Here is a 25,778-nt window from a genome sequence, read left to right as displayed (position 1 = left end):
TACCTAAGACAGATATTTTCCCATTTATTTATTCTTCTTGGCCGTTAGTATCAAGAAAGTCAGGTGAAAACTTATTGAGGAGCAACTGGTATTGAATAGGCCTGAGACATGAGATGCTACATAAAGAGTTTGTGTGCTATCAAGCAGCTATGTTAGGAACCTGTGACACAAACAATTATTATCCATCAGAAAGATAAAAAAAAAAAAAAAAGAAAAAAAGAAAAACATGGAATCAATTAGACCAAAAGACTGACTTAGAAGGACAAAAACAAACAGTGACACAGGTGTTTATTTGCTATGAGAGTTGCTTGTTTTTAATGTCATTAGGTAACATCACTTGAGATACTACAGTTTTATATAGCAGTGTAATATCCAGAAGTTTCTACATTTCCAGTTTGAGACAAATATTTAAATTCATAGCTTTTTTTTTTTTTTTGCATTACAGAAAGTGCAAGAAAGGTTTATATAATTGCATGACCTGCTGAATTGAGTACTAAGGCTGTCTTCAAGTTGATTTTCTTAGATCTCCAGTTCAGCAACTGTTTAGGCATTTGATTTAACAATATTATTTCAAGTTTATACTTAGTATTAACAGAAAAAAAACAAAAACAAAACAAAACACCACTCAGATATCAGCTATCCCCATTGACAAAGTGTTACAACTAGTTGTAACATCTGACTGATTTCTGATTTAAAGGTCTGTTAGTAAAGAGGTTTTTTTTTGGAAAAGGCACTGCTTTAGAGGTCATGCCTCACATTAATGTCACAGAGATGGTACATCTGTTCACAAGGAATCAAGGCATAGAGTGAAGCAACGATTGTCTTTTTGCTTTCTAACACACTGGAATAATGTCATACTATATCATGTCTGACCTATCTGCTTGTTTCATTTGTCTGCCAAGCCACCTTGATAAAGAAAGGTAATCTTCACAGATTTCCATCCTTGAAATAGCTATATTAGCACCAATACAATAATTGCATCCATTAATACCTCAATGTCCTTCAAGAACTGTTTCAGCTTATTTGACCCTGCAGTAGACCCCTATTGCTCAGGACCACAGCAGCTCTGTTGAAGACCCTACAGTTAGTCCCTTTATTATGTGCTTATGGCAGAATGCTACTTGTACTATTAGTTAAGTGAACAATTGTATTGGATTTGCTTCTTCCCCCCGCACCCCACAGTTCCATACAATATAATGGCTTAGAGACTAAGTCATATGCTCATTCACCAATTAGAAGCATGTAATATCCACGTGACTTTACAACTGGCTGATATTGTGTAAACATACAACAACTGACCTAGTTGTTTAAAGTGTGGAGTCTAGCTACTAATTCAATTCTCTTACATTAAGGCAGCATTTCTTCCCCAGGTACATTCAATCCCCATGTTTCAGGACAGAAAGCGCTAGAGTAAGGAGAAATTGAGGTGACCGCATTTTATAAAACACATGACTTAGTGTTTCTAATCTCTTCCACAAATGACTGTAAATACTAAAGTAAAATTAACATCCAATTTGAGTTTGGGTCTCCAGATTGAGTCTAAGTTTCCATTTGCCCTGAATTACTATCTTCACAGCATGTTCTTCAGTGTTTGTGTTTCAATCCACCTGGACATATTTTAGATGACATCATGGAACAGCAGCAAGAGTGGCAGACAAAAATGAAATAAGTAGAAAATTGATGTTGAAAAGCAGTCCAGTTATTCCATGTCCTTTCCTGGTTATGCCTAGTATACTGAAAAAGAGATTAAGGTTAGGATGGCTTGAAGCTATAGCTCCACAGTTTAAACTAGCTTATAGACATTAAGAGAAAAGGCAAAACAATAAATAGCAATACTTGTCTTCTGATAGAAGATAGATGGTACTCCATGGGATGATTTGAGAAATGCGTCTATGTGACATTTAGGGATACAGTTTAGTGGGCTCACATTTAGACCAGGTGATCTTAGAGGTCTTTTCTAACCTGAATGTTTCCATGACTTAAATCTATTCCTCTACAACACATGACAGTTCACATTCTTTAGTCTGTGATAAGAGAGCATGAATTTGTTTCCCTTGGCAAAAGCTCTCATAACAGCTCTTAGTTTGTTATCAATTTAATACACCCCAGTTATAATTGAATAGTACTTCAAAAATTCAACTTCAGAGAGCTACAGCATGCTTTTCTCCTGAAAAAACCATGTCCCACAGATTTGGCACACTCATTAAATTTCCTCTAGGAAAGGAGATAAACATCTATTATGACTTTGATATTTAAGACCATGTAAAAACAGAATCTTTACTGATAAGAATGTGACACTAGCTAGGCTCAGGCAGACAGCATGTACAGCTCTAAGCAAAGGTCTTTAGAAGAATGATTCCAGTGCACAGCAAGCAGTACTTTAGAGGTGCAATAAAGTTAGGCCAGTGTAGTTGATTCAGGAAAACCGTTAGCAAAGAGCTAGTTGAAAACTATTTCAGAGCATGAAGTAGTTTGTCTCAATAAATATTACCTGGTCTATGCAAAAGGGTTGCCAGAAGGACCACCAAATGGGCCAGAAGGTTGTTTCTGAGATTCCTACCAAGAAAAGTAATAAATCAGTCATTAAACATTTTTCAATTTTTATTCTTCATGGTTATTTCAGCTGGTTTTGATTTCAGACTCCTTCTGGAAAGAATACTGAAAAGCACTGGCTAAACAGGTATTAGCTGCCATGCTTCAAGGAGCATAAAGGGAGATCTAAATCTGCCTTAGTACTCACATTAGTTTGAGGTAAGGTATCCTTTGGAAAAGCCATCTGTATTTGGAGACAAGTTAGTGTATCTATAATGAATCATAGAATCATCATAGAATGGCCCAGGTTGAAAAGGACCACAATGCTCATCTAGTTTCAACCACCCCTGCTATGTGCAGGGTTTCCAACCACCAGACAAGGCTGCCCAGAGCCATGTCCAACCTGGCCTTGAATGCCTCCAGCGATGGGATATCCATAACCTCCTTGGGTGACCTGTTCCAGTGCATCACCAGCTCTGGTTAAAAAACTTCCTCCTAATATCTAACCCAAACCTCCCCTGTCTCAGTTTAAAACCATTCCCCCTTGTCCTATCGCTATCAACCCATGTAAACAGTCATTCTCCATCCTGTTTATAGGTTCCCTGTTTATAGGCTCCCTCCCTTCTAGAAGACCACAATGAGGTCTCCATAGACCACTTCCTCCCCCAAGAGGATACTGGACATAGGGTCTAGTATTTGTTCAGCAAAAGACCTGCACAGTCAACACTGCTCTATGTACTCTGCAGAGAAGTAAGCATAGCTGCAGAAGTCTTCCGCTTCTCCATTACTTCACAGTCCTTTGTAGAAACTTCCCACATATAGAAACAAAGTACTTGTAGAGAGGCTTTACAGCTTGGAGCACTGGTTTTAGAATTAAACCAAATGGAATAACGCTTTGTTAGCTTTCTTGCAACAAGTGTTTAGTTAGATCAAGTATGCAAGACTGTTTTTTCCCCACGTTCTCTAAAGCCACTGCATCAACACAAATATTGCTATTGGTGGGGTGCTGTAACAGTCATAGAGAAAACATCTATTACTTACAGAGGAGGCACTGAAAAGGTCTGGTTTAGGTTGGCTTTCAAACAGGACATCAATCGGTAGTGCACTTTGTCTGGGAACAGGCTTCAGTGGTTCTAGGAAGAAGAGACATTCTGTTATATCACTAAACAGCTTTTATGTGTGCTAAGCACTATCAGCATACTGACCTTAAAGTTCAACCAATTATATTCAAAATGGATAAGCTATTCAAATACAAGAAAAATTTTACCAGTCTTTTTGGACAGCTTGCTAAGTTTCACATCCCTATGGCCTGTACTATCTTGAGGAATGGGTACTTTAATAAAAAAAAAATACTGAAAGCTCTGGAGGCACCTGAAAGACTTTGCTGCTCTCCTCTCCTTGCTGGTACTGCAGGTGGCTTTGTCAGCTGGAAATCTTTGAACATTTCCTTGACGTCTTTCATCTCTCTATCCCCAAGTGGATCCAGAGCAATAAAAGCATCACTTTCTTTCTTGGATAGCTCCTTCTGAAGTGCAGTTCTAGGTGGTGGCTGAGGTGGGCTTGTTGTTGGCGCAGAGGGCAATACAGACTCTGTCTGAGTGGGTAGCATTGAAGATGCAAACACATTACTCTGGAAGGGATTTACAGTGCTGGATGGCTGTACCCATCGAGCAGGTGGAACTTGTGCTGGCTGGACCCAGATACCAGAGGACTGAGATGCTGTTGGACCAAAAGATCCAGGCTGACTCCAGCTTGTCACTGCTTGAGGGCCAAAGCTAAGTTGTTGAGTAAATCCTGCAGACTGGGTAGGCATCATAGACCCAGGAAAGACAGATGTGGCTTGGGTGAAGGCAGGCATCTCTGTACTCCATGATGATGGCAAGCCACCTGTGGGGAACATGATTGTTACACAGTGCTTCAGTGATGTCAAGATCAAGAATAAGTACACCAATTCCATTGTTGATAACAGAAAGGCATTCTTCATGTGCTGTTTGTAAAAATCCACTGATTTACGCTTAACGTAATGCCACTGAGGAAGGTAGCCTTTGAAAAAGGGTTTAGTATTGTTTCCTTCACTTCATGTCAGTCCTTAAAGAACAGAAATGAGGTTGATAGTTACTTCCATGTAAGTAGTTAAGATCCTGCAACAGTGGTACCCTAGCTTCTCAAGCTGTGACACGCACATTAGCGTCCTGGTACAACCTGGATTTGTTGTCAAAGTTTAAGCAAAAAGCCCTGCTCTAGTTGAAGATGCAGAATTTAGGTCCCCAATTCACAGAATTTAATAGTTTATGATGGACAGCACACGGATTAAGCAAAAGGTAATTAGAGCATCCATGGTGGGTTTAGATTGGAGTAAGAGCTTGAATTTAAGATATAGGTTGTGAACTAACCTAGGCCAGCTAATGGAGGGGCTGTGGTAGGATTTGTTTTGAAGAGGTCCAGTCGATTAGTTTGCACCAGTCCTGTCTGTGCTGATGAATTTACACCAAGGTTCTCTGTAGTTGGTGCAAAAAAGTCTGAGCTAAACAAGTCACTTGAGGCAGCCTAGAAAGAAAAAAAAAAACAACCAAACTTGTTGTGAAATGACATAGCAGAATATAAACTAACATGGTTAAGAAGTCTTAGTCTGGAGCTACAAGCTGTTATTTTAGCTATAGCAGAGCATGAAGCTTTATTGTATTCTGTAGGTACTCTGTATAAGTGATTCAAACTTCACCAGTTTATGCCTACTGATAAACTTGGCATTGTATAATATATAGTAGTTCCAGGTCAACAGCAGAAGAGCAAGACTTGGAATAACTGAATTGCTTGTTATCCTAATGAGATTCCTCTTCTCACAAATAAATACTCCTGCCCAGACTATAATGACCTCTGAAGTTATGACAAGGTCATCAACGGAGTTCTGCATCACTTGACTGCAAGAGATTAACCCAGAGCCACCCTGTGTATGACCAGGCAAGTCATTGAGATTGCCCTCTGTAGGCAGGTACAGTGAAGCCACTTCAAATTCTGTAAACTAGTATTGGTAACTCATTGTTAAGAAGCCACAAGGTGATGTGTATCTATCATAGCTATCATAACAGCTACTGGCATTGTACCTAGCATCAGTATTTCACAGTAGTATACTTACCAGACCTTTACAGAAGTATGGCAGCATTAAGGAAAAGAACATATGTTTAGTAATCATAGCTACTATGGAGCATTCATGAGTGTTAGGATTTACCATGGCTGCAGAGAGGTTAGAGTAAGCATGGCAGGTGGAAGAGATATGCTGTGGAGCTCTTTAGTCAGTTACGTAGAATGAAGAAAGTAAAGCTTCCTTCACCCAGATTCTCTAAGTAAGAGCATGCATATCACCATTAATTACTGGAACATTGTTCACCTTGACAGACCTCCTTCCTCTTCCTGGCTTGTTACTTTGTGGTGGTGGGCTAATTGTAATAGATTCATGTGACAAGAGCTGGATATTGTTTTCAGAATCCAGCTTTACTCCATTTTGCAGAGTTACTCCTTTGGAAGGATCTTCCACAAAGAGGTTTGATGGAGCTTTAAGAAAGCCATTCTGTTCTCTCTCTGGTACCCCATTTGGAGTTCTTGCTGCGGGTGGCTTACTGTCAAATGGCCACTGGCTTGTCTGTGCTTCTCGTCTGCCAACTCTATTAGATATCTGGTCAAACTGTTTACCAAAGTAGTCAACATCACCATTTGAAGCACCATTACCCACCGATGTTAAGGTACTCAGATTTTCCTTCTTCTGATCAGCAGATTTTAGAGAATCAAATGAAGGTGGTGCAGATTGGTCTGGTTGTGCAAAAGGATCATCACTGAAAGGGTCTGGATTAGGTGTGGGAAAGAAGCTGAGATTGGTAGAGAAAGAACCCTCTGGCAAGAAGAGAGGTGGCCGTGGCGTTGGTTGCGGAAGAGAAGGTGTGATGCCATTCAAGAAGAGATCCTCTTTTACAAAAGTCTGTTTGGTCTCAATTTCTGAGTTTAGATCCACTAAGAGAATCTCTTTAGCTTCCTATTTGTTCAGAAAGAAAAGTAAAGTTAGTTTTCTGTATGACCTACTGCAAAGTACACAAGCTTAAGGAAAACTTCTAGAAAAGGAGAGATCTGGTATCCAGCACATCGTACTAATATGTATTTGGTGTCAAACTAAGGTCCCATTTTGTAAGCCTGGTAGCTGTAATCAAGTCTCAGCTACTTAGTTCAAAACATTCACTGTTGAAAACACCAGTTTCAAGATCTCTTCATTTAACTGGACTTAAGAGAAGTTTTAGTCATTTGCACTAATTACACCCAGGTGAGCTTGACTCCAGTGACAGCCTGGGTTTTAGTCCTTTTTTAAAACAATTGTAAAATCATGTTGCTTTAGAGTGATTCCAAGTTGCAATCTCAGCTTTGGAGTAAGATTACAAAGCAATCTGCAGGTGGAGAAGGTTAACACACTATCCACCAAAGCAGGTGACAGAAGAGTAAGACTAGTCACTAGCTCTGTTGACATCTATTGCAACATCAATTGTTGCATGACTGCTTATAGCTTTTTATTCCAGAGCAAACTAGTACAGTTTTGAAGTCACAATGAGTTGTTACAAGGTAAATGCATACTTCAATGAAGTTAGGCCCTATTTTATGGACCTAGCTTACATTTGTAATAGCTACAAGTCTACTTGGAACTTACTTACTCATCCATAAAATAAGCTTCAACTTTAAAGATTGTTAACTGAGTTCCTATCTTGCTACTTACAGCACAGGTATATGCTACTAGTACATATTTATTTGGCCTATGGCTAACAACATAACAGTATATAATATCTCTGTCACACAGTCTCTGTCACACACTGTCCATAGTGAATACTGCTGGATAAGAATATTAGCTAGTCTATTTAGTAAGTTCCTACTATCATAGCTCTAAGTTTCCAATATGTTTCTATAATAAGGAAGAAGCTTCTGGAAAACCAGAACAGAATAGATCTTACTACTCAGAAAAAGTTTTCTCTTGAACATAGAAGTGAGATAAGTAAAGCAGAAGTCTACTTACTGTGGGACTGCTCACATCAGGAGGTGTTGACATATCCCCAAACAAGTCCATCTGGTCAACTCCCTTGAAGCCAAAAGTATTGAAAAAATTGGTGTCAGAGTTGTTGCGAAAGCAAAATCCAAGTATTACACATTCCTACTGAACATATATAAAACGTGTATTTCCTGTATCACATGGAGATAGTCTACTATGAACTTTAATGACATCAGGATAAAGTTCTAAAATTTAACCTACCATTTTCAATTTGTCAGCTTGACCAGCAGGTAGTGCCTCACTACCATTCTGGAATAGATGGACAACAGTGTCAGTGATAAGAATAACAAAACCTCCCTTAAACAATGAACTCACATGCTTGAGCAAGCAAATGATATAAAAGAGAAAGTATGGGAGATCACTACTATTAGTTCTGTAGACACATTTGTCTCAATTTCCAGTGTAACAAGCATCTCATGATTCCACCATATGCTAGCAGTATAAGGAAAGACAGAGCTAGTTCTATCACAGCAGAATACTGATCAAGAGGGGATGAATTAGAGTGACTTACCTGAGTCTTATTTGCTTCTTCATTCTAAAGAAGAAAACAAACTTTTAGTATCTACACATTGGGTAGAATAATGAATGCAAGAGGCTTTAGTTAGTTTACCTCCTAAATCTAGTAATGAAACTGCTGGCACAACTGCTAGCCAATACTGTGCCATGACACTTTCAAATCTCACAGTGGTCTAGAAGCCCAGACAAAACTAAAACAAAACTTAAGTCTATGCAGACTGTTGCAGCTGTAATTTTACTTGCCTTTTTCTTGTCTTCTTCTTCTTCCTTCTTCTTCATGTTATATATTAGTTGGAAGAGGTCCTTAAGATCAACAACTAGAGGCTCAGCCTGAAAAAGAATTTAGACCACAAATTAGTTTGTTTTCAGCTTCAGTAGAAGCCCAGAAAACTGCAAGTCAAACTTTCCTAAGTGATGCAATAGTATAGTTGAGATATCAGGAAAAGCAAGACTTCAAAGACTGCCTGGTCTCTTTATAAGTTCTATTACACAGATTTCTGGGGTGACAGCATACCATCAGCCCAGGATGGTTAACTCCCTGGGGAAAGTGACGGTGTCTGTATTAAGCTGACTTTTTTTTCCCCTAGAGGTCATCATTTCATAAGTACATGGCAAGCCTTAAATATTTCCTCAGAAACATACAGGGTATTGAAACTCTGGTATCTTCACAAGAAGCTAACAATGTACCAACTTCAATGATGAACCTGGAAAAATCTTCTTTAATATTATATTTATCTTAATTGGATCAATCTAGTGTGTGGAACAAACATCAGGTGACACTTAGAGTTGACATCTGCAGCTGAATGGAAGTTCAGTGTGAATTAGAAAAGTATTGCATTTTGTGAACAAGAATGGGTAGTTCCAAACAGAGCATTAAGAATATTTGGAGAGATTGTGGAAGTGGTAGCAGGTTAAGCTATTAAACTATATTGATTATAAACTTGTGCTTTAGGCATATTGCAGCTGAATCAGTGTAAAGCAGGACAGATTCTCTGGCTCAGACTCTACCTTTGGCTTGAGCAGAAAAATCTGTTGAACTGGTCCCTTTGTTCATATGTGAGCATCTTCCTCTCCTAATCAAGTGTTTTGGATATGCAATTGCAGGAAGAACCATTTCAAGTTATTACTTTGACAAAGCGTACAGCTACAGCAGTAGTTTAGATCTGCTGAATTGCTTACTACTCAGTTAGAAGTGATTATGTTTAAAAGCAACTAGCAGCTAAATAAAGAGCTGTCTATGACTCGGCTAAGCTTATAGACTAACAAGCAGCACCCTATGGTGTAAAGGTCAGAGAACAGATTCCATTTGATCACACATAAAGCTTTTGTGCTTAATTTGCAATTTCAGTGAAGCAGTACAGAACAGGATTCTGAAATAAAACAAGCTCAGTGGTGTAACAGCTGTCACTCGTGTTCTAACAAGGAGCTCCTCACTCTTACCTGCAGTGGGTCTGAAGATAAGAGTCCTACAGGAAGGTAGAAAGCATGTGTATGAGGAAATACCTAGCACTGAAATCTTGGCTGTTTGAGTCATTATGGGGACTATTTTAGACACGATCATCTAGCAGCTTATGATAAATATCTAGCGTGAGTCCAGGTGTTTTGGGAAGCTGAACAATATTCAGTATTAATTCTAAGTAGCTTGTATCTAACACTGTATCTAATACTTATGTATGGTTTCTCTTCACAGAGACATACTCTGCACACTGAATTTCAAAAAGGTAAAAGCCCATTACAGAAATATAGTCCTCTCAGAAAATGCAACTCCAGGATGAACAATTATGCCATTCATTTGTCCCAGAAATACTGCTGCAGTTGTTAGTTTTTACTGCAGTTCAAGACAATGCATAATGAAAACTAGACTAGTGCAGTTGTGTTGTTCTCTTTCCTACAAATGCAGCAAACATATGGATGTTTGACTCAAGAATATTCTCACTGACAGCAACACACTACTGTACAGGAAAGCCCATGATAATGGCTCTGTTCATCTCACAAATAACTTTCACGGTGAATGAAATGTTAAGCCACAATAATAAGCAAAGCTACTTGAATACTTTTACTCTGGATGAAAGAACTAAATAAAACCAAAGCTACTGATGATAGTCATTTCCTACCATCCTTCTTCAGGATATGTACCACTCCATCAGTGCTGATGTTTCTCTATACCTCAGAGAACTATCAATAAGAAATCCTTATCAGATGTTTTACTAAGTGTTTAGACAATACATTACTTAGAGAATGTGAAAAAGAGCCTATAATCAATACCTGCTGTGCTGTTTTTATGGCAAAAAACTGGTGCTGGCCTTCTCCTCCACAAATGTAGCCAAAGGCACGATTATCTGTTACATCCCGAGCAATGAAGGAGATTTTGGTTACTGGATGCTCATGCTCTATGACCTGGAATTAGAAAGAAACAAAGTTCAAATTGCAAGATGCCATTAAGGGATTTATTTTAGATTCATCTAAATCCAACTCATCACTTGATTTAAGAGTCGAATTAAGAGAAGGAGTCATTTCTTACCCCAGTTTTCTCATCTATGATCTTGATACCAGAGAGAGAGATGTTCACCCAGATCCTCTGCTTGTGCTGACCCTGGGAACGAGCTGCCACTGCCATTCCCTGAAGAAGATGAATATCATAGCATTAATGAGACTTCCACTTGATTGAGCTTTAGCTTGTTTCCTTAGCATTTCTCATGAGCCCATAGCTGTGACTGTATTAGCACTTGTCTATTTATTAAGTAGTGTTAAATTTTAAGCCACATTTCTCTTCCAACATAACACATGAAGCCTAGTCAAGCATTTCAGAACTAGATTGTACTTCATAATTTATTTATTAGGAGCTTTAAAGCTTTTACCTCAGTTGGAGGAACCAGTGCAGTAACAGCATCTTTACCAGGCCACATCAGATTTACTAGTCTGACAGAAGCTAGTATAAGGGTTCTGCTCTCCAGAAGAGATTATCTTCAGGGCTGTAGGGTCACATTTACCCTTTGGTTTATCTGTATTTTTTGGTGTTACCATAGCTACAGAATAGCAGCTTGGGCTTTGCAGTCTTACTCTAAAGAGGAAAAATCTCCTTCCCACACAAAACCTGAGTTAACTATTTGTAATCAGCTTATTACTTTGGAACCTAGTATGACTGATAACAAGATTCATCAATGGAGTGTTCCCAAGAAAGAGAAACAACTGATTATGTTTAAGGCTAACATTCTCCAAGCAATAAGTTACAGTTTCAAAAACATCTTTGATGAAGCAATAAATATCATGTTAGATGTTCCCACTAAGCAGTATTTGAAACTGTGACAAAGTCATTTGATGCACCTTATGAAGACTAAGCAAAACATACTGCTTGGATGCCAACTCAAAATCTTACCTTCAACTTCATCATTGAATCCTGACTCATTTTGTCTCCTCTTGCTTCAGGCACATCATCAATTCCAATCAGTTTAGCTTTGTATCTTACACCATCTCCTTTAAACCTGGTCAGGAGAGTTTCATCTGTCTTCTCTGGCCCTAGAGACAGAAAGATTTGTTTCAGAAGAGAAATACTGTTGTGGCTTTAGAAGCACAATTTTGAATATGTACTAATATGGTACATTTTTGCTTTTAAAAACTGTTGATTATAGTGGGCTAACAACAGTCCTTCCAGTGCTTGTAATTGACCTTGTAAGGTCATGCGGGTCTTACAGAATCTGTATGATTCTCTTCTGAGAGTTCGGTCTAATACCTAATGTCTGGGGATTTCAGAACAATCCCAACAGACTTGTTTGCAGGTAACAGCTAACTAGATATGAGAGCTGAACACCACCTCTAAGCAAAAACAGGACTTCCTACGGCTATCCTAGGCATTCAGTAAGACTTTCAGCTTTTAGCTGCAAGATGTGGTCTAATAAGAACTATTCTTGGTCTTTAAGAATCTGTGGTACCCACACTAAGATTTTGCATCAGCACCTTCATTCTGTAAGAGGTACTAGTACCCACATCCCTGCAGTTACTTGATATTTTGCCTGTATTTGCTATTCCTGCTGTTCCCATCACTTCTCAGGACATCTTTATTTTCTTCTGCATGCTCCATACACTCAGTGTGTATACTTTGAGTGTGTATCTCTGTATGTTTACATAATCAAATCTCTCTAAAAACCTGTTGACTGACTATTATTCTCATGACTGGTATTTTCCAGAGTCTTTGGGATAAAATCTAAATTTATATCTAGCATGTCACTCCATCTCTGGAGGAAAAAAAAATGAGTTCATGTTCCTGGATTGGTCCTCAGTTATTTAACCTTCTCAGAACACTTTCATTTCACCAAACTTCCAATGACTTATTTGCTGATTCTGATGAGTAGAACTGAAAGCCTCAGAACAGAGCTAGTAAAAGCTTTCTAACTAGAAGCCTACCTTCTTATTAGAGTTATTTCAATGACTTATTTACTCACTCTTCTAGTCACCTTGAAACCTTACAGTTGTTTCAGCTGTGCAATGAAAATGATCATGCTTTAGGAAAATGCAAAGAATTAAGGAGATTGAGTAGAAGTGTTCACTAAGCAGATATCTTACCTTTCTTTTTTTCTTTCTTTGAAGGTTGTGCTTTTGGTGGAGCCTGTTGCTCTGGCTGGCTGTTGACAGTAGAAGTAGTTTCAGCTTCAGTAGACATGATGAGATGGTTGTCAGCTATTCTTGCCGTAGTTTGAAATCCAAGTGAGAATCAGTAGGCAGGCATAATATTTTACCTTAAAGAAGAAATATTCCCATTAGACCTGTTAGTCCAGTTTTGTTCTGTTGAATTATTGAAATAGGACTCCTGACTAAAAGTATCATCTCACCTGTGCATCTCAGGCTGCTCCTCAGAGAGCACAAAGTTACAGCAACTAGGTGATGACCCTTTCCCCCAGTAAGATCCAATCAGTACATTGTACTGACATACATCTGTGGGCTGTACTTGCAACAGCCTGTTATAGTACGTAAACCTCTAGTTTCTTAACTTTCAAAACTATTTCTAGAACTTTAGATACTTGTACTCTTCACTGCAACCATCATCTCTGTAGTATGGCAGAAGACCATGCAAGAAATATTTGCCAGGACCTGTTTTTAAACAGTCAAAGATATCAACACAACAGATTAAGAAATAAAGCTATTAGATTTTATTTGTGTTCCTATAATAGTCAATGTCTGAAGTTACAGCACTGAAGAAGTGAAATTCCTTAGGCTGCAAGACAATTTTAGAAGGAAGACAAAACCAGAAAACCACCAACACACCCTCACCTAAAGAGTAATCAAGCAACTAGTCTTACTTCTCCCCTGACCACAGAAAAACCACCAGAAGTCAAGCCATTCCAGTCCATATTTTTTCTCAACTCCATACCATGATACCTTTCTAGCCTCAGAGGGGAAACTCATAATACATACAATATTCCCCAGCAAAATACGCACCATCACTAAATCACCTGTTTTGTTCCCAAACAGCAAAAATACTGAATAACACCAAATAAATGTACACATTGTATTTCTGAAGATCACATGTACCCAGCCAGAAAGGCACATTCATACTTGCTACAAAAATTGCTCTAAGTATGAGGTATAGTAGTGACTGCAGATAGTGTAAGGCTTAGGGTTAAAAGTGAAGCCAAAACATTGTCTAGACAATGAAATAGCTGGGTTGCCTTCCACTACTACTAATTCCCTCTGTTTCTACTGAGGTAGCCACAGTCCATGCCACCTTTTACTCAGCACTCCATTTGAGATGTTCTGTGTCCCCAGTCAACTGCTGGAAGAGTTGCATACCTACTGCTTTAAAAGCCTGTAATTCTCAATAGCCTATTCACCACTAGCCTTATTTTAGCTGATGCTTTACCCAGTATACTTAGAAGTTACTTTAAGAATTGTTTTCACTCCTACCTTTCTCCTCTTCCCTCAATTTGTTAAGTCAATAATTATGAACTGACTCATCCAGCCTGCAACTAAAAGAGCCATGGATGTCAATGCTTAACTGATTCTTAATATAGAAAGAACACAAATCCCTAGATCTTTAGAAGAAAAAAAAGTCACCCTGAAGTCCTTCATTTGTACAGAAGGGACACAGCTAGTCAAATATATGCTAAGAGAAGCAAAGTTAAATATGTCTTCTTATCAGATGGTTTCTGAGTTGCATTTATTCTTGCTCAAGTAAATCAGCTAAGACAATACTACTAATTTGAGAAAAATCTCTGGCAGCTCTGTCTGTTCTCTTCTGTAAGGAACTTATTAGATCACAGGTAGGTAATCTTTGAGTCAAGTGAACAGGTAGTGTTGTGGAAGTTTCAGGTGTTACTGAATAGAAATAAGAAGAGCCAATATTTCAAGTCACAATTTAGGAATGAAATATTATTGCATGCCCATTCTGACAGAGGACAAAATAATGCAATAAAACAAGGATTTTGCACAATGTTTGCAGAACTACAAAAAGGGGTATGCCAGTCTGAAAACCACAAAAAAAACAAAAAAACCAAAAAAAATAACAACCCACAAAATAAAACACCCCATGTTAAACAACTGAAATAAAGCCAGTTGAATCCCACTTTAAGTCTAGGTCAGCATCTAGTTCTGATGGTAGAGTATCAGCTGGAGATGATCTTTCTACTACAGTATAAGAAGCATTTGGTAATGGGCCTTTCCCTAGGCTTATCAAGTCCTTTAGAAAGGGAGGAAGAAAGGATGATTAAGATCATGCCCTTATTCAACCACTCACCCCCCCAACTGGTATGTCACATTTTGGATAATGGAAGGAAGAAGCCTGGAGAAAAACAGCCAAAACATGTTGTTAAGGAGATGTGCCACAGCTTTAGGACTTTCTGCCCAGCACTGTACTAGATAGAAGAAACAGCAACCTCAAGGCACCAAGTCCTTCCTGTCAGTGCTCCTGCTTGACCAGTTTAGTCCAGGATGTACAAAGCCAGAGTATGAGACTGAAGTATGATTAAGAGGCAATCACAAACAAATTTCCTAGAAGGAAAAAATATGCACAAACAGGGTCTCACTAAAATGATAGAACTCCATAAGGGTGATTCTCATCAGGCTCTAGTTATGTATCTGTTATTAGCTATCTGTCTCCAGCCTACAGAAATAAGACCACTGAGTTGCACAGAGACATGCAGCACAAAAACCTTAGATGAAAGAAAATGGGCAGGAATACACACAAGTACCAAATCTTCCACAGGAAAAACAGGAGGAGTTGCAAGTGCTCAGCCACACTGTGTTAACAATTCAGCTTGAGAAGATTAGTGAGGCCTTTCTGGCCAGTTCATATACAAAAATCTCATCTGAGGTCTGACACAGCTCATCTCACCTGATGAGATATTACAGTACATGACAGTTATAAATTCAGACAACGGTCTTTGTCACACACTACCTCTGCAGCAAGGAAACTAGCCACTAAAATAAGAATGCACAGATAGACAAGTGCAGTCTTCTTACATATTCACATTTTAAATAACTACTTGACCATTAAGCTACAGAAATAGCACTAAGTCCCCTCAGGTTTTATTAAAAAAAAAATAAAAATATCTCAGTAAAGGGGAACAACAGTGAATAGACTGAACTAGCACGAATCTCATTTGGTTTTGGTAGAAGAGTCACAACACCACTAAATTTTGGTTCTGTGCTTTAGACCAAAGTTAAAGCTGCATTCAATGGCAAGGTCTTTTTCACAGTTAAATTTGCCTTATCACATTGGAAAGTGCTGGTGAGGTCTGCATACTGTTTATATGCACTTTTACATATGCAAGAAGCTATCATTAAAATAGTTTTTCTGCTCTTGCTTGGAAGCTTCTTTTTGCTCAATTCCTTAGCATTCCTTTACTCAGGCTGCAGGAATAAGACAAGACTCCCTGGATGTGTTTAAGAGCTGTTTGGATGTGGTGCTCAGGGATATGATTTAGCAGAGAGTTGTTAGAGTTAGGGTACTATGGTTAGGCTGTGGTTGGACTTGATGATCTTCAAGGTCTTTTCCAACCTGGGTAATTCTATGATTATATGATTCTAAGACTCTACTACACTTCAGTTCTGACGGCCTCCATAAAGAAAGCCAACCAGTAGCGTGAGTGAGTTGTAAATACAAGTGCTTTCATGCAAGGACAGTCATGCCATCAGCTCTACTAGGGTTAAGAAGAGCAAGATCTCCCCCTCAGGGTGATCTGTATAGTCTGCAGACTGTTAAGTGATGTCTTGAAATTTCCATGTAGATAAATCTGTTGCTATCATCACAGCTTAATTACATGCTCTACTCTTATATTATAATCTGCATCAGAAAAAAGCATTTATTTTTTTTCAATTTACTCTAAAAGGAGTACTAAAACTTCCTACTGTTGGTACCTAACTCCTTCCCTGTGGGGATTATTCTGTGAAGAATAGTGATCACACTTTAAGAAATGACCATTTTAGGCCCTCTATGGACAGATAACAGCTCATAACTCAAGGCCTATTTCCTATCCGGGAAACTCTTGATTCACAAACTATACTTGGTTTCCCACATATCTACTCTAGGGAAGAATAAATAAAATCAGTCTTGGGACTTGAGTTATATCATGTCCTTCAAGAACACAAGTTATATTGTGTCTTCAAGAATCTTCCTACAATGAGATAGGGACAAGACATCCTTGAAATACCTCATTTTTAGCACTTATTTTGCACATTGAAACACCTTCCTAACAGTTTTGTTATGGCAGTATCAATTAAGGAAAGCTAAACATTATTCAACTATTCCTCTTACTTGAGCAGTGGCAACATGGTATCTACCCTCCATTGTATGGAATTATTCTGTCTTGTTGCATAAGGACTTGAGAATCTTCATTATTGTTATAGGCTGTCAAGGGATTTAAAAACTGGAAAATCTTCTCCCAAAAGAGAACTTGCTTGTTTTTTCTTTTTTCTTTTCTTTTTTCTTTTTCTTTTCTTTTTTCTTTTTCTTTTTTTTTTTTTCATCCCCAAATACAAAAAAGGATAACTCCCTTAATATCAATAAAAACACATTTGAGCAGAAGTTAGGAGCACTGCAAAAGTCAGAGCTAAGACAGATAAATTGAACACCTGTTGATCAGTGTAATACTTTGTCCTACTCACAGCCTGTGTTCCTTCTTTGTGCCTTGATACTACAAATACATGACTCAGATTTAAGAGTTATTGCATGTAAATATTAACCTCAAATGAAAATCTCAGAGGCCAGGAGAGGATAAAAGTAGCTTTTACTGCCAAGTGCAACATAGCATGTAGGAAGGAAGTAGTAATCAGAATCACAGCAGTAGTTCAAGCGCTGAACATACCTTCTCAAGGCATGTTTTCCCTCCCCAGCATTGTGAAGAGTCAACCAGGTTCTTCCGGTTAGAAGGTTGTATCAGGATCTTTACAACACAGCTTTTGAAATATCCTGTCTTGAATTCTTGTCAGAAAGGCTGTTTTCAGAAGGATGGTAACCAAACTATCTACTTGAGTGACCATACTACAAGACCTCAGTTTTGTAGACTGAGACAGGGTAGTGGCTAACAGCAACCTAAAGACTAGCAAAAGTCAAAGACTTAAAGGCAGACACTTTATCCAATAGTGGACAACCTTAACTAGCAGGATTCTGCCAGGGTAGCAGTACATTTATGTAAAGCCCTGTATCACTGACAATCACATCTAACATCTTCTTAGTGTGTAAATGGCTACTGAATTTTCTCTGAATTCCATTTGCAGTGGTAGTGCCCTAAATAGCCCTGAAAATCTCTAGGCATGCATAAGTAAATTTTTAAAAAGGCATGATATTCAGATATATCATTCTGCCAAAAAAGAAAAAAAACAAACTGCTAATACCATTTTAAATGTTTTGTTTCTTTACTAAAGCAAACACTGTTCTAGCATCTAATAGTGTATGTAACCTGAATATGCCACCTGCAACATGACACAAGATTTTATGTCTTAGATGGAAAATTCCAACTGCTTGCTCTGAGCAGAAAACTACAACCATTTTATGTACCCTCTACTAAACAGTTACATTAGTCTGTTAGGAATTGCTGCAGAAACTGGCTAACATACTGAAAAGGTATTAGCCTTACCTACATATAAGATTATGTCTAGTGTTCATTGTTCACACCAATAAATAGAAAGTACCTGCTTGAAGGTAAGTGGTAGGAAAGAGTTCTTAGCCTAGGAACTGTTCTCCAACTCATACCATGTCTGGAACACAAGAAAAGCATAACGTACCAGAAAGTTGACTAAATACAATCTCTTACGCTGCTAAGTCTAACCCAAGCCCCTGTGGTTAGTCTTGTAAGAGACAATGTTGGTCTATTCTGCTGAACAAGTGACATTATCAGTCACTCATACAATCAGTAAGGTCTGTATTAGTAATGACCCCACTAGATAATTTCTCCTACAATTCCTTGATAACAAGGCTAAAGCCATTGATTGCATCTCCCCAAATTAAAAACTAAATAAATAAATAAATTAAAAAACCCTCTTCTATTAGGTTGTAGGTAATTAGAAGCCTACTTTGAAGGTAACAGATCATTTCTGTGGTGTTGGTACCTCAGTTAAATCACACTTGACCTGTTGAGGAGAATATTTCCAGGTTAACAGGATTTTACTTAGGGAGCAGCCCCGACATCTCTGCAACTTCCTATAAGCTTTCAATACTGTTCTGTTCTCTCACCTAAAAGATGACGTATCAATACTCTTCAGAGTTTATAAGGCAACTCTATGCCAAAGGCTTCCTCTGCCAATAGAGGTACCCTTCAGGAACAAGCATGCTGTAGAACAGGTCTCAGGGTCTAACTGCCTTATTGATGTATATTCAGAAGGAGAAAGAGGGAAGGATGTATCATAAGTGCAATAATGGATACCTTATGGAATACCTTCTTCATGATGCTGATTCTGCTAAGTATCCACTACAAAGAAGACAGATCTTGCTGCTCTAGTATGTGGTGTTGGCTTCAGATGTTGGCATGGACCACTGCTGGTGTGGGACCATGCCTGCAAATCACCACCCAGGATCTTACCATTTCATCACAAGTACAGAACAGTCTGTTCTCATTGCATAAGTGCATCAGCCTTCTCAAAACTGCTTATTTTTTAGCAATAATGTAGAAATTCACACTAAATTCCTGAAAGTGTTTGCTGCACACTTCAGTCACTGGAATTACAGCCAAATGAACATTCCCAAGTTAAAAGCTAGAACAGAACATGTCACTGCATACTACTAAAACAGTTAAACTGTTCCTCTTTTTCATAGTGCCGCAGTTGTAAGCGCAACATTGCTGATGAGATGATTAGTAGCTTCTCAGCCCAGCCACTATGGTAGTTCTAGTTTGAATTTTTCCTCCACTTATCATGGAAATCAATATAGCCCTTGCAAGTGTATTAGAATAGAGGTCTCAGTGAAGTCACAGCAAATGCATCTGGCTCCCAGTGCTGAAGCTACTAAATACAGTGGCTCCTGAGTCTGAGTTCACCGGTTCTAGACAATGATCAGGAGAACATCACCTGCCAACTCACAGGATGAGAAAACTCAGACTGTATATCTGCAGCATCTACCACTCAGTACTCTGTCAGTACTGTTTGGTGGGACTCAGTGAGTATATTAACAACTGCTTTCCTTCCAGGTTCCTTAATTAACTCAGCTAGGTTTACTCAGATGCCAACTGGAGTTTGAACTAAAGGACAACTCAAATACCTCACTTATAACCATACTTCTAACTCCTTCATGCTTAGGAGGACTGTTTCTGATCTTCCTTCCAGTTTGCATAGCAAAAGTATCTTGCCAATAACTGTGCTTTTCACCCCCTTCCTCAGAGCAGGAACTTGACACATATTGAAGTTGTTATCATAGGTTATTTCAGCTGCATGCTGTTAACTGTCCAGTGCTGGCAGAGTTATCCCTCTTCGCAGTTTGGGTGTGTGCAAGCTGCACTCAGAGAGATTGCATATGTTCTACATAGCCTATGCTGAACTGTAAGTCTTCTCTACCTGTTCACATCTGCATGAGGAACAGGATTTTCCTGCACTGTTCTTGAGCTCACCCAGCTCAGCACCATATTGTCACTGCCACAGTGTCAAGTACTGTGCTTTGCTTATCCAGAAGGTGCTCTCCCAGCTGATTATCCATGACCAGCCAGAAACTAGTCTTTAAAAAAAAAAAAAAAAAATCACCAATATTTGAACAGGCTTCCACGTAGCCACCAGCTTCTGCCAACCTTTGATTACATAGTTCAGTGCAGTAGTCACTGGTCACAAGATTCCTGTAACAGACACAAATTATGTTCTTCATCTGTCACTGGAAGACTGATGATCCTGCTTGCACTTTATAAAGACCATCTCTCCCAGAGCAGTCTCATTCCTTCCTCAGGGAACTTTACTCCTAAATGCAGACTCTAGTAATCCTGATCAGATCCCACTTACCTTTCCATCTGTAAGAGGGTCTTGATACCAGATTACAGATGTGTCCCCCACCCACCAGAGAAGCACAAGAACAAGCCTCCCATCCTGGTCTAGAGTCTATCTTCTATTAGCTAGGCTAGCAGCTGTTCACAGACAGGTGTGCTACTTAAGCTTTTAGTTTTTAACTCATATGAACATTTGTGCTCTTGTTTAAAGCACCAATTACCTTGTTTAGTGGAAGCAGAAAAGTTAACCTGCAGGATGGACAATGGATGTAGTGTTAATACTTCGACCTGTATGTTCCCTACTTGTCCTGTCCCTTCTTGGACCATAGTCTCAATCCTAAGCATTTTAGCTATAGGAGAGCTATATCACAGACTCCATGTAGGAGACTTGCAGTTATGTGATGCATCAGCATTAAGCATTCCATATACTTTCATAAAGAGCATGATCGTCAAGTATGTTATTGTAAAGCCTTCTCAATGACAGGTTAAAGATCTATTAACCTGGCTATCTAACCTAGTTGTTCTGTTCAAGACACAATCCTCATAAGGTATTTTACTTCTCATCCTATTGCCTAAGAATGCAATAAGAACTGACAAAACAGCAGGAAATTCAGCTCCAAGGCCAAAAGTCTGCCCTTAACTGGCCCCAGAGTGTCTGAGCTCTGAGATTTAAGGTGACACGCACCAGCTATGAAACTTAGAAGCTTTTAAGAAAAATTGCACATGGATGTAGCTGGAAGTGAAGGTCTGCAGGGCGTTTCAGCAGAGGCACTTCACTCTCAAGCACTCCATAGCACATGCAAGCCACGTCCTTCCTGTAAATGTGAAACTGGAGTGATCTATGCCCTCATCAACTCAGGCCAACAAGATTTAGACAGGAGACGATGCTTTGTTCAATACTCAGCTGCCCAGCTTTATAAACAGCTTAATCCTGTTTGAACTGGTACATCTTGTTTACTGACTAGGCCTGCCACTATACTTCATCCAGCCTCTTTATAACCCTGAGACCCTTGTACTCAGATATAGCCACAAAACTGGGTTCCTAAAGTCAGTTTGTTTTGAAAGTTACACTGTTTTGACACTTCATTCTATCTGATCCTTCAAACAACTCTTTTTTCCCTATAGAGTTCAGGCTGAGGTAGGGGAGCAGTGGCTTATGCTTGGTTGTGTTACATAGAAGAAGCTTAAAACCTCTTAGCATTTCCCTGTCCATCCCACACAGCAGGGGAAGAGTCTTATTTCTATTACTAATCCCTTAATCTTCACATAAGAGTTAAGTTTTTCCTCCAAAATCCTTGCAGATTACAAGGTACGATCATGCTATCTCATCACTTTTGATGGAAAGTGGGTAGCAAGCAGAATTTGGTTTACCAGTACTATTTCCAGAGTAAGAAGTCTCTCTCTGGTGTGAAATGTGTCTCTTCATTGTCCTAGCAAATTCATACTTCAGAAGTGCTTGCTTTGTGCTGGGCTTGTTATATGAAGTTCACAAGCATTCCCAAGAACTGGGTTAACCTAGTAGGTCACACAAGTGTACCAGCAGCATAAAGTACATAGAGAAGACCATCAACAGGAGAAAGATCTGTGGGCCTGGCAACAATACTCAGTAATCACAGCATATTATGCACTTCTACTTAACATCACAAGCAGTAGTTTTTATTTTAAACATCCTGCCTGAATACCAGCTGTTTGTTGCCTCCCCCCCCCAAGCTGACACTAAGTACAGCTGTTTTCCCACAAATCTAAGAGCTCTTCTGGTACCTTTTGCACATATTGTTTGCGTGTTTAAAGTGCTTTGTTCCCATCTACTCATGAAGTAAAGGGGCTAAACAACTGTTGCATCTACTGGGCCATTTTGTCCCATAACTAAATTATGTAGTAACTTTGTCAAGTCATTTTCTCTCAATGAGAAAGTAGGCTGTGTTCTGCAGATGTACATAGAAACACAGCAGAAGGCACATATTAGAATGGATAACCATCTCTACCTTCACAAGAGGAAAGTGATGCCAGATTTCTGGCATTTGGCCCATCCACCCGAGTTATAGTGCTGAGCACAACTGCTGATGCTCAGCCAATAGCTTTGTTTGAAGTAAAAGCATAATAGATGAGAAGGAGTGACACAAGTCAAAGAACTTGTATAGTAAAGCTTGCCATTCATCCAGCCTTCTGTCTACAGCAAGAAGCACAGAAGGCACTACTAGGTCCTGCATAGCGGAAGCATCTAATCTCACAGCACCTAACATTCAATGCACTTTAATCAGAGTTCTCCTGTACTCTCAGTCATGAGGTCTGATAGTGAAGCTTCTGCTTTGATGCCTCACTGGACATTCATTTAGAATTCAAAGCAATCTTCCTCTTCCAAATGCAAACTTTAGTGAGTTTCTACTAACAGATGCTTCTGCTTCAGATCTGACCACATCCTCAGCTCACTCAGGTCATTTTGGAAGCCTAACTGTGCCCTAAGGGCCATTTGTGTTGGATGTGACTGCAGTGATTCTTTAAAAAAAGGCGTGCTCTTTGACTCCCTCAAACAATCCTCTTCTCAGCTGAGAAGCTATCATTTGGATTCTGATTTACTCCTGCTTAGCCACCCAGAGTCTCACCTCTATCATCACCTGACACAGTGTTCGTAGGCCTTCATAACAACTTCTAACTGCACAACAGGTCACTATCAGACACATCATTTATTTCCAACCCCCCCCCCCCCCAAACTTATTAGTGCCTAATAAATCTTCATAACCAACTGGAATATATAGCTTCATAATTAATTTAATCTGAGCTGCCTATCTACAAAGGAGTTCCCATCCCTAAGCATATCAGTGCTCATTCCTGCATACAATGACCAAATCTTAAAGCCCACATGCTCTGAAACCCAGTCTACCTCAGATAGAATTTTCACAGAAATTATGAAACACTCAGCTAAAACGTAACCTTCCAAGGCAAAGAAACTTTTTTAAAGATAAGACAATTCCTCTCCAGCCCCCCTTCGACCCTCAACCTCCTCCCACACCCCCAAATAAAAACCTAAACAAAGTAAAGTTAATCCTACCTTAACAATGGATTTACATGCTTCCCTAGTAAGCACTCAAGTAATCACCCTCAATTCAGCTCAGGAGTAAAAGCTCTGCTAAGGGAATTCCAACTGCACAGATCTTACTGCTGGATCGCCGGCACTACCGCGGAACAGCACTCAAAAGTGTCATCATGTGATGATCACTAGGGCTCAAAGCTTCACCAGCTGAGAAGTTAGTTTTCCTGACAAGAGAGTGTTCTCACTTCAGTTAGTCCTAGAAAACCATATTTGTTTACCACAAATGAATGCATCACCCTGAGATTCACCACCAGACAGAGGAGTGTTCAGCAAGGATGCTCCATCTAAAAATCAGAACAGAAAGCCTACCCCCGCTTCACTACATTCTAAGCCTTCTCTCTGCTGCTAGAAGATTCTTTTCACCTCGGAGATGCATGCATATAAACACGAAGCTTCACATAATTTTTACATCTTCACCCCCTCCCCTGACAAACAAATAAAAACGCATGTTTATTTTGCTTTCAGCTCGGGCTTCCTCAGGGAGCCGGCTCTGCTGCAGCCCGGGGCAGGATGCGGGCGGCTTCCAGCCCGCCGCACCCGGACAGCAGCGCGCCCCGCAGTCCCCGCGGCCCTCAGAGCCCGCACCCCGCACCACCTTCTCCTCTGCTGCGGCCGGAGCGCGGCCCGACGCCGCCGGAGCTGCAGGGAAACGCAAATGGCCCCGGTGGAAGCACCCCCCTCCCCCGGCTTTGCCATCCCGAGGCAGGGGGCTGCCGGCCCCCAAAACCCCACTATAAGGTCCCGCTGCCACGTTCTCGAAAAGGAAAGAGGCAAAAGAAAAGAGGGGGGGGAAAAAAACAAAAAAAACCCACAAAACAAAAAAATCGCCCTCCCTCCTTGGTTATAGCCCCTCCCGGAGGCTTGCAAAAGCCGAGTCCCCGCTCGCAAAGCTACTTACAAGCTAGATCCGTGCCGCTCCGTGCATGATCCGAGGAGAACCGCAGCTGACAGCCGGACGGGGAGCGAGGGCCCGGTTAAATATTCAGTGGCACTCTCGCCTACGGATTAGTTAGCCACTCACAGCGAGAGATATGGTTTTAATCAGATGCTGGCAGCTGAGAACTACCCAGGAATGTGCTATGATGTTTTTGCTGCTCGGTCTTGGCTACTCCCCCTCAACGTGTCGGTGCTCACAAGATTAACTCCTTGCGAGCCGCCGCTCCGGCCCCCGCCGCAGCTAGGGGGTGTCCAGCCCAGCCACGGTCACCGAGTGAGACTTGCGATGGGTGCGTGGAAGCCTACACGTTGGTTCAGGGGAGACATATCTGGTGCTTCTCGTGCAGCGATGCGCCTGAAGCTCTCGTCTAGGAAACAGGTCCTCTCTTGTGTCTGTGTGACTGTCTGTTTATACACAGGTGTGGCAGTGTTATTAAAAATCCAATCCTAGCTGAACACTTATTTTCTGCAAAAATACCAAAATCAAAATTCCACCCTTTCCCTCCACAAATCTGTGGCTAGCTGAAACCATACTGGGATATGATTCTGTTTCTGGGCTACATCCAAACCTGACCTTTATAATTTCCACTCATCTTTATTAAAACCTCACTAATGTTTTGTTTCCCTGTGCAGTACAACAGTTTTCCAGCTCGTATGAAAGAGCCTCTGATAAAAACTCATGCTTTGTCCATGCAGAAGAGCTTTATTATTATTATTATTATTATTATTATTATTTTATTATTATTATTATTATTATTATTATTATTATTATTATTATTATTATTATTATTATTATTTTACTTCCCCCTCCCCAAAGCTGCAAACTTAATCTAACATTCATTTTCTCAAAACAGTGCAAAACATTTCTGTCCAATCTGTGCTATTGCCCTTCGAAGCAATGCCTGACATTAAAAAAAAAAAGAAAAAAAAATAAAAAGAAAAAGAAAAAACAAAAAACTTTTTTTTTTTCCCTCGAAGTAGCAATAAATTAATTTGGTAAATATTTTTTACTACTTTAGAAGAAGAAAAGAATTAATAAAAAATGATTTTATTACTGGGAAGTTAAATTTGTAAACTGATGGGTGCATCTGGTCATGAAGCCCATCCAAAGCTACCAAGTAGCACAATACTTTCCTTGACACAACATGATGCTGCACAGGCCTGCAATGGCAAAATCTATAGGAGTCCTGTGCCTGGGGTAACTAAAAGCTGTCAGTTTTGTCTCATTTGCCCA

The 25,778-nt window shown here is 39.7% G+C and overlaps 1 protein-coding gene across 4 annotated transcripts; it reads right to left on the bottom strand.

Annotated features, from left to right (window-relative positions):
* Nucleotides 1–287: 287 nt before the first annotated feature.
* Nucleotides 288–24,684, bottom strand: DAB2 (DAB adaptor protein 2). 4 transcript variants are annotated; one of them, XM_015848503.3, is made up of 15 exons: nt 24,507–24,684; nt 12,686–12,858; nt 11,502–11,641; nt 10,647–10,745; nt 10,391–10,522; nt 8,369–8,455; nt 8,121–8,144; nt 7,811–7,858; nt 7,577–7,639; nt 5,918–6,556; nt 4,926–5,079; nt 3,904–4,419; nt 3,574–3,665; nt 2,492–2,556; nt 288–1,734 (listed from the first exon to the last, which is right to left on the bottom strand). In XM_015848503.3, the coding sequence occupies exons 2-14, from the start codon at nt 12,780–12,782 to the stop codon at nt 2,497–2,499; spliced, it is 2,151 nt and encodes a 716-aa protein (XP_015703989.1). In that variant the 5' UTR covers nt 12,783–12,858; nt 24,507–24,684; the 3' UTR covers nt 288–1,734; nt 2,492–2,496. The 4 variants fall into 4 exon arrangements, with proteins under 4 accessions (XP_015703989.1, XP_015703990.1, XP_085386282.1 ...); XM_015848504.3 differs by having other exon boundaries at nt 6,260–6,556; XM_085530156.1 differs by lacking the exon at nt 24,507–24,684 and adding an exon at nt 23,567–23,772.
* Between the last annotated feature and the right edge of the window lie 1,094 nt (nt 24,685–25,778).

Source organism: Coturnix japonica, chromosome Z, assembly GCF_054131305.1.
Source record: "Coturnix japonica strain WE chromosome Z, WE-NBRP24, whole genome shotgun sequence".
In the NCBI taxonomy this organism is placed as follows: Eukaryota; Metazoa; Chordata; class Aves; order Galliformes; family Phasianidae; genus Coturnix; species Coturnix japonica.
Note: the sequence above shows the minus strand (reverse complement) of the source record. Positions and strands in the feature narration are given on the sequence as shown.

Bases quoted from the DNA above. Each gene is read 5' to 3' on its own strand.
- DAB2 (XM_015848503.3), bottom strand. From the start codon at position 12,782: ATGTCTACTGAAGCTGAAACTACTTCTACTGTCAACAGCCAGCCAGAG. The intron at 7,859-8,120 runs GTAAGTCACTCT...CATCTATTCCAG, and splicing joins AAGAAGCAAATAAGACTCAG to AATGGTAGTGAGGCACTACC. The intron at 6,557-7,576 runs GTAAGTAGACTT...CTGAACAAATAG, and splicing joins CTGATGTGAGCAGTCCCACA to GAAGCTAAAGAGATTCTCTT.